This window comes from Octopus bimaculoides, chromosome 6 (genome assembly GCF_001194135.2).
Source record: "Octopus bimaculoides isolate UCB-OBI-ISO-001 chromosome 6, ASM119413v2, whole genome shotgun sequence".
NCBI classification, from domain to species: Eukaryota; Metazoa; Mollusca; class Cephalopoda; order Octopoda; family Octopodidae; genus Octopus; species Octopus bimaculoides.
In genome coordinates this window covers 114,612,140-114,621,634 of record NC_068986.1, presented here as the reverse complement: position 1 = coordinate 114,621,634, position 9,495 = coordinate 114,612,140, and the positions used below count along the sequence as shown (strand labels likewise).

At 36.7% G+C, this 9,495-nt stretch overlaps 1 protein-coding gene across 2 annotated transcripts in view; it reads right to left on the bottom strand.

The window, feature by feature from the left end:
• LOC106872072 (RNA-binding protein Musashi homolog 2) overlaps positions 1 to 9,495 on the bottom strand; it is a 287,270-nt gene that overhangs the window by 172,876 nt on the left and 104,899 nt on the right. For both annotated transcript variants that reach the window (XM_014918924.2, XM_014918925.2), the window contains exon 5: positions 5,158 to 5,199. In XM_014918924.2, coding sequence (XP_014774410.1) covers positions 5,158 to 5,199 — 42 coding nt within the window. The remainder of the gene's footprint in view (positions 1 to 5,157; positions 5,200 to 9,495) is intronic.

The window sequence follows — 9,495 nt, the reverse complement described above, 5'->3', positions numbered from 1 at the left end:
AAAAAAAAAACTGGATGATTATGACTGAAATGCTAAGAACATGGCTAATTAACCTCAAATTACAATAGTATATTTACTAGCAAAAACTATAAAACTTATACAGACGAAATACTAAAGATGAAGGACTACTTTTGGACAGGCAACGGATACAGCTTGTTACAGTTGCTATCTCCAGTGCAGACAGGCGAATCTTTAAGGCTGTCGCCATGACAAACGACATGTCCTTTATTTTAAATCTGGTGGTGTCTATTCCATTCCAGATCTGAATACAGATTATTTCTTACGGAGAGAAGGGAGAGAAAGGAGGGAGGACAGAATGAATAGGAGAGGGAGAGGGAGAGAGAGAGAATCAATAATATACTTATTTATCGACCCTCCGTTAAAAAAAGAAAAATAAATTTAAGTTGACCTCAGCAGGGTTTGAACTCGGAATGTATACCACAAAACATTCTATCCGATGTTCTAACAACTACTTATCGACCATCTACATGCCGAATTATCTCCAAACACACACACGTGTGTGTTGGCGAGCCTTGTGAGAAGATTTGGTTGGCAGTAGCTGAAAGAAGCCTGTCGTGTGTGTATATGTGTGCGTGTATGTATATCATACTACCACTTGACACCTGGTGTTGGTTTACGTTACCGTAACAGCGGTTCGGCAAAAGAGAGAATAAGTACCGGAGGCGATTTGTTCGACTAAAGCCCCGAAGGCGGTGTTCCAGCATGGCTGCAGTCCAGTGAATGATATACGCAAAGGATAAAAGATCACAACCAAGTCCAATTTTCTGAACGGACAGAATAAAGCAAAGACATGAATAACTGTAGCGATAACCTCACTAATCCTAATGACTGCTGCATGTAAACCACTAGTGGTGCGACTTGAAGATCTGGTAGATGTAGTGACGGAGTAGGGAGCCTCCCCTCATTGGTTCGTGTTGCTTGCATTGGTATAGTGACTAAAGTAGGATGTCGCTCTCATAAGGGCATTATAAATTCAGCCAAACTCATCTTCGTCTTTAATATCTCTGTTGTTGTTTAGTCTTAGGTCACCTCTGATCCAGTAGGATCCATGTACGATTAAATGTATTCCAGATGTGTCCATCCCACCTTTATATGGAATTATGTAAACACCAATAATCTAACTTATTTTTCTTCTTTTAAAACAGTAGGATGTGATTTGAATGGGAAATTCAGTGCTGTTTTTAGTATATCGAGTGATCGCATAACGTCGGGATGCGAAACCTTTTCAGTAGGGTCCCAAGAGGCGAACTGCAAGTGCAGTCACATCTGGACAGAGAATAATATTTTAATTTTTCGAATCCACATCGAGATATGTAACTTTACCGTTTTGATCTGAAGGATTATGACAATTGTTTCTCATTTGGGGTATTTTGTTGTTTCCGAAGATTTCGTCAGCTGTAGGCGAGGAATTTCCCCATAATTGGTGGGCAAAAAAGGACTCCCTCGTTGACTGGTTGGTTACTTATTTTAGTGACCCCGAAAGGATAAAAACTGAAAGTTGATTCCGGCAGGATTTAAACTCAGAACATTTAGAAACGTAACTAAGTACTGCTGCTTCAAGTTAATTTCCTCGATTTTCTACCCATTCTGCCGATCAACTCCATCCCCATATAAACGGGACCATCTGGAATACAAAATACAAATGAGTTAACAAAGAAACCTGCTAGAAATAACAGGCATATTCTCGAATCACGATCCTTACTACCTTAAAGATGTGAGGTACGTTGGACATTTAGCTCGATGGATATACGAAAAGACGGATAGTCACGGTTGGAACGCCTCTGATCATAGTTCTGCTCAATCAGGGTTGTGCTGGGGTTAAATAAAGACAGCGACATAAAGAGCCGTCTTTCAGCGATTCCTTTGTGTATATAAACTCACCCATTAGAGAGAAAACAAATAGACTCGTCCATTTGTATGCGTTTACTTAAGTGTAGCAGTTTGACTTAGTTGCGACGGGTAACAGAGTGGGAGGAGAGGATTCATTCATGGAATGAGGGAAAGGAAAGGGAGAAAAGGGCAGAGAGAAAGATAGGCAGAGTGCGAGAGAGAGCAACATTCTTGGTCTATACCCCGTCTTCTCTCCTCTCCCGCTAGTTTCCTGTCTTCTCAGCTGGATTCTTCCGCATCTGGCATCAGAATAATAGCAACAACAACGATAATTTCTAGCTTTGGCACAAAGCCACAGAATTTGTTAGGAAGGAATACGTTGATCGATTCAAACTCCAGTAGATTACTGGTACATCGAGCTCCTTCGTTTGCTCGACGTGATAAATCAACCGGTTAGAAATAGCAGCTAAATCACTCTTCTTAAAACAGGAAAAGTATTAGATAATATAGTGTTAAATATTCTTAAGTCGGGAGGGGCAAGGCTGATATGAAACTAAACACCAATAACAATATGTCAACTCAGTCGCTCTCCTTACTAAAAAAATAGCAGGTACTTCTCCCTCCAATTACACCCTTCTGTCTTAAGGACACTGGATAAAAAAAAAATGGTTGATCATGGCTAGAACAAAGATAAAATACGAAGTCGATCCTCGGTATTTATTCAGAAGGTCAAAGGTTGTAACTACTACCCCACAACCGCCCTTACAACAACAACAACAACACAAGAACTATACATGGGAGGAAAAAGGTTGGAGGATAAGTCGACGACTGAATCGAACTCAGGACATAACTGGTACTTATACAAAGGTATGGAAGGTAGCAAGATACCAACTCAGACATTGACAAGAGTTACCACAGCAACATATTTACTCTGCCATAGCACCATAACTCCTTCTACATAGCAATATACTCACCACCACTACACCCTCCGCTGTACCACACCACTGTATATGAAAATACTCGTCTAATATAATAACACATATTGATGAGGGAACCGATACGGTGCGGAAGTGGCATCACTCAACCTGTGATCAATAATAGCCAAATAGCCACCATATCGCGCGCGCGCATCTCTAAAATGGAAAGCTACAGTACTCCTAAAAATGCACTATTTCTGAGTAAGAGACAGGATGGTCATATCTGAGTTTAAAGAACATCAACAGGGTTGATGTAATTATAATACGGGTAGTTATCGAATAGGCCCTTATATCAGTTTATTTTATCGGCTTAAGTAAAACTGAAATTTACAAAACCACAAATCAACTCAAATTTAGTGAAGTATTAATTATTACATCCAACACTTGACAGTGTTCATTATTATTATTGTCATTACCTTTTTCTTTTTTAAATTTGATTTCTGCAATGTTCCCCTGTTCACCACCCTTGTGGCAAAGTAAAAGAAATGACTATTAATAACAGAAACATTCGATGTTTTTTTTGTTTTTTTTTTACTATGTATTCTGTCATATTTTCAGTTTTACAAAATTCTTTTGGCTTCCTGTTTCTTTTGAGCATTTGCAGTTTCTTTTTTAATCTTCGAGAATTAAATTGATTGGTTTTTATTTCCATTATTATTCTCCTTAGCAAAAATGAATAAACAAATACATAAAGAAAATATTTTGTTGTTCTTGCTTAACTTTTCGTAGATTTTTCCTTGGTTTTCATAGTGAATATCCGTTGTTTGACACAAATATTACGATTTGAAATGAACTCTGCAGATTTACACACATGAAAAACAAACAAACAAAAACGAATCCTTCTTGCTGGAATTTCTTGTTACAGTTAAAAAAAAAAAAAAAAAAAGCTAAAATTGTTTTCTTTGTCATATTTATTAGATTATTTTTTTTTTGGTCTTCTATCAGCACAATCATCATCGGCGATGTTGTTGCTGTTATTCTTTGATTCGTTTTGTCAAAGAAATATCCGGGAGAGAAAAAAATTAAATTGATCCAAAGTTTGCTGTTCCATTTTATTTCAATATTGTATGGATGTTTTTGTGTCTAAAATGCATAATAACTCGGAGTGGCAACAGAGTGTGTGTGTGTGTGTGTGTGGTTTTTATTGGTTTCAGTCATTTATATCGATCTAGAACTTTAATAATTATTCAATCGTACTGCTTTAGAATGAAAGGTAAAAGGGACAAAATACGAGCGGAACTAAATACAGAGTATTTTTGTGAATATATATGTTTATGTGCACAGTTTATAGCTCCGTGAGTCAAATTGTAGGTGTGTAAACAGAGAGAATAGAACGCGATTTCAAAGTATTATAAATTGTAAATAAAAAGTTCGTTCTTTTTTTTCAAAAACTCTCACAATTCAGTTTTACTTTTTTTTTCTGTTTTATACTCCGTTTCTTTTTTATCTTTTTACTTAAAATTTTTTTTGGGGGAATTGTGTTATATTTTTTTCATTTTTATAAAAATCAATTTTAAAAAATTTCCAAATAATCATATTTGGCAGGGGATGGAATAAACAAAAGATAAAATGTTCCTCGCAGACAAGATAGTCATTATGAATACATGACAAATGGGAAAATTTTTTGGTTAAAGTCCTTGGTAACATGTGCATTCACCATCACAATATCCACATTTGTTTGAATTCCAGGCAGGTTTTGAATACACGTTTCTCCTATCAACACAAATATCCATATTTGTTTGAATTCCGAGTAGTTTTTAGATTAGCACTGTCAGAGCAATATCCAGATGAGGTTTAATCCCAGGTAAGTTTTGAAGTCATAACTTTTCTATAGACAACATATCCACAAGGCATACTTTATGTCTTTTATAGAGTGTGCGTATATTTGTGTGTGTGTGTGTGTGTGTGTGTGTGTGTGTGTGTGTGTTACTTATTACTTGTTTTTGGTACAAAGTTTTTTTTTTCCATTCTCAGAAGAATACTTATTTAATAAATAAATACTTTTCTTTTTATACCATCAATAAATATTCATGTCAGAATATTCACGCAAGTATGCACATATAAATAATTATTCATTTTATAATAATAACATATACATTTTTATAGATTTAAAAAAAAAATTTTGTTTTATTTTTTTTATTTGGCCTTGACTATGCAAGGACATATTACATAAATAATAATGGAATTTTTAAAAATATGTATGTATATATTTCACAAAATGCTGAAAATGAGTTTCAAACTATAAAACAACAATTAGGTTTGAGAAAAATAGCAGAACTTATAAAACATATCAAAGTTTAGACCAAAAAAAAATATAAATATCCTTTACCTTTGGTTGTGCTTTCCTAGGAAATGCTACTTTAGGGTCGACCTGTAGAATGGAAACGAAAAATATATACATAACTATTAAATTTATTTATATAAGGGCATTACTATACAATATGCCTCACGCTATGAGGGACTCTAAGGTCAGACTACCATAAAAAACACATTTTTATCGAACGTGATGAAATGCAACTCTCAAAGCCAGCCCCTTAAAAACAGACTAAATTATAGATCATGATTTCGTAGTTATTGTAGTATTATACAACCTCTACTCGTCAGTATAATATGGTCATGTATGCCAATATATACGCACACACAAATGCTAACAAATTTACTGAAAAATGATGGGCAAAAATTATAAGCTACGTTTGGAAGAAGTCGAACTTATATCTCATTTTATTTGTTCTTATTATATCCAGTGCGCATGAAACCTTTCAGGGTTCGATTCCTAACATTTTTTTTCTCCAAGGAGATAACATATACGTTATGTTTTTTTAAAATTTTTTATAATAGGTGGAAATATTCAGTTAGCTTTATGAAAAAGTTTTGGATTTTAGAGCTTTGCTTCAAATAACCAATGTCAATTCCATTCATTAAAATTTTGTAGTAGTACCGTACGCAGCTCCAAAAATTAAATAAATTTGTTAACATATTATAGAATTAAAAGAAAAAGTCGCAGAGAAGGGAATATAATATCCAAACAAAGGTATATTGTTCAGGTAATTCAACCTGTCTGAAGACTATCAATGGACAGGACATGCAACTTCTTATGTAACAAAAATCTTCCCCAAAGGTACAAAACAAAGTTCTCTTCTACTTTGTATTTATTACTTTGAACGTGATAATAAACACAACTACTTACCTGCGAGTATATATTTATTATTTAGACAATCTATTTATTTCATTGCTATATACGAGGGAAGTCTATAATGTGAACTACATTTCTTTTGTAGTTTAATATTGATGTATATGTTACTGGGATCTTAAGGCTATTTCATGACTAGGTAATTACTTCAAGCAAAACACACCTGTTCATGTTATATATATATATATATATATATATATATATATATATATATATATATACATAAATACGCGCGCGCACAAATATGCACAAATTTTGTTGAGAAAATATTTTAATTCCATCCCTATGTCGGTGTGAAATATTCATTCGTATGAAACATATATATATATAAATATATAATCACATAATAACAATGCGACACAACTAGTTTCTTTCTCAATTGTTCTTCTGCTTTATTCGACATTGTTTCGAACGAAGCCCAAGAAGTTCCCGTATAATTTAAATGTTACTCTGATTTCCTCGAGAAATGCGAGACAAATCACCTACAGCCGGATACATTTCGGTCACCAATAACTTTATTTTTTATGAGCTGGGCTAATAATGGTTGAAACCTACATATGTGTGACAGAGAAAACACTAAAAAGCTACGGAGTGGAGTCACAGCCTTGGAAATATAAACTCTACCACGTGTTTCTCTTTTGTACAGCCAAGCGCACATGCACATTATCTACCTGTCTATTTTTCCCCTGCTCAGACTTCAGTATGGAAATTATTTATAATAAATAAACCGAAGTCGATTCACCAACATTGTAAATTGGGATGAGGCACAAACTGATCCAGAATTCTAATGTTTGTGGAAGAGACACTGATAATACTATTACTGACACACAAGGTCACACATTTTAGATTGAAGGAACAGCGATTTTATCTACAGTCCCCCTCAACGCTCCTTCAGAGGAATAAAAGCCACATATTTTATATGGAAATAACAGTCGATTTTACCGACACCCACCTACACCTTCGGATGAATGAAAACCGACGTTACACCTTGGAATAATTTGAACGCAGAACGTAAATAAAACCAAAGTATTTTGTCTCATTTTCTAAAATGATGATTTCTAAAATTGACACGAATTCACCCACTAAAGGAGAGGTTAGAATCGATTCTATGGGCAACCTGAACTTGACAGCCAGTTCTTCAGAACTAACCGTCAAATATCCTTCAAGTCTCACATGTCAATAAGACAGGATTGCTAAATCAATGTCAACAATGCCCGTTAAATCAGCCTGTAAGTGACTGAATATATCACAGATACGTGTACGGTGGAATCAGTGGGACAAGGCTGGACTTTTGAACTATAGAAAAATATATACATCCAGTGGGCTTTTACACACATGCATTGACCTGAGGTTGCCGAAAAAGAGCCTTTACTCCAGATGCCATGTTATAAAATTGAGCCTTAGAACTTGCGAATGAGAAGCGAACTTAAACTACCTTTACAACGATAGAGTGTGTGTGTGTGTGTGTGTGCACATATTATAGAGATTATACTGTTGAGTGATGAAAGAAGTAACGATTATTTATTGGGTCAGAGAGGACGGACATTTTTGAAATGGTTATTACTCAGCCCCAGTGGGAGGCTGAGTAATAAGTATTGGGCTCTTTAAAATCTGAGAGAACTGCACGAAAGACCACTGCACAGCTCAAAAGTGACGGTCTGGTGTGCTGCTGGAAAAACTGCCGTCATTGGTCCTTGCTTTTTTGAAGACAATAATGGAAATGCTGTTACTGTGGATTCCGAGCGTTACATCGAGATGATAAACAACTTCTTTGTGCCTGAATTACTACGAAAACGTATGCCTATTTGACGTGTGTGGTTTCAGCAGGATGGGGCGACGGCCCACACAGCCAGAGCATCAATGGATGTTTTTCACCCTCTCTTTCGGCGACCGCCTCATTTCCAGGTTTGCTGATATTCCTTGGACCTCTCGGTCCCCTGATTTGTCCATGTGTGATTATTTCTTGTGGGGAAACCTCAAGGCACGTGTGTATGCGCATAAGCCCTTGGATGATTTGAAGGAAGCTATTCGCGTGGAAGTAAAGTGAACGTGTATTTGCAAGCTGATTTAATTTCTGCCAACAGTGACTTCAAGTATGTAACTGCAGCCAATAACTCGGGCTCCTTTTATAGATCCTGGTCGCAGTTCAGTTATTTTCGTTCAGCGTCTGGCGGTCGTCTTAGAGGTGCTTGTATCAAAAAACATTATTCGTAGCAGACGTTCTCTCGACATCGTTCATACGCGCCTGACTCGGGATCAGAAGTTACAGCTCGAGTTGCTATCTATAATCGTGAAAATTGAAAGTTATTCAAATTCAAAGTTTTCTTGAAGCAATAAATTTCTATAGAGATTAAGATTTAACTTTCAATTTATGAAAAGTTTCCGTTCTACAATATTCTTAAAGGAACGAAAAATTATCCAGCAACCCGGGCTAATACGAACGAGCCTGGTAGGTGTAAAAGACTAACTGACATCTCTTGTCAAGAGTACAGTCAGATCACTGGTGTTAGTTGTGCAATCCGCTGTCGTTACTTGATTGCTGTTATTCTGTGCGTGTGTATGTGTAAAGATCAGTTGTGTTTTGCAGGGTTGTTTCATTTTTACCCTTAACCTAGAAATGGAGAAAGACATAGTGTGCTAGATATTAAAAAAAAAAGCCATTTGGGGCTAGAAACAAAGCGGGAAAACGTGAAATTCTTCGAGCAGGCATGTGTCTTATGCAAAATCTGTGATGAGCCCGAGTGACGAAAACTGTGAGTCCGAGTGACGCTGGAGACGTGGAGTCACCTCTTGTATTCTTTTGTTCTTTTACTTGTTTCAGTCAGATCATGGCCATGCTGGAGCACCGCTCTAAAGTATTTTAGTCAAAGAAATCGACTTTCGGTCTCTTTTACCGAACCGTTAAGTCACGGGGACGTAAACGCACCGTCGCTGTCAAGCGATGGTGATGATGATGGAAGACAAATACACCCCCACACACACATATAAACGACGGGTTTCTTTTAGTTACCGTCTACCAAATCTACTCACAAGGCTTTGGTCGACTCGTGGCTGTTGTAGAAGACACTTGCCCAAGGTGCCACGCATTAGGACTGAATCCGGGTCCATGTAGTTGGGAAGCAAGCTTCTTACCACACAACCACGCCTGCGCCTATGCATAAATATTGGACGTGTACACATCTATACACGCATTATAACAAGCCTCTATTGACCATATTTTTGCACCCGTATTACAATGCAGACCTAGACTAGTCCACCGTGGCCTATGCATGGAAGTTACCCCTCTCCACACTATAGATATCATTCCAAGGGAAAGGAGATGCCAATGTGGCTGGAGCCAGTGTCGTTGCATGCGTTGTTCTCAGAAGTCATAGTCGGTACAAATACTGCAATGCATCGCTCCGATGCTTTTCCCATTTCCATCAAACCACTTCACTAGATCCCTTAAGTTTTCATTTTTATTCACCCCCCCCCCCC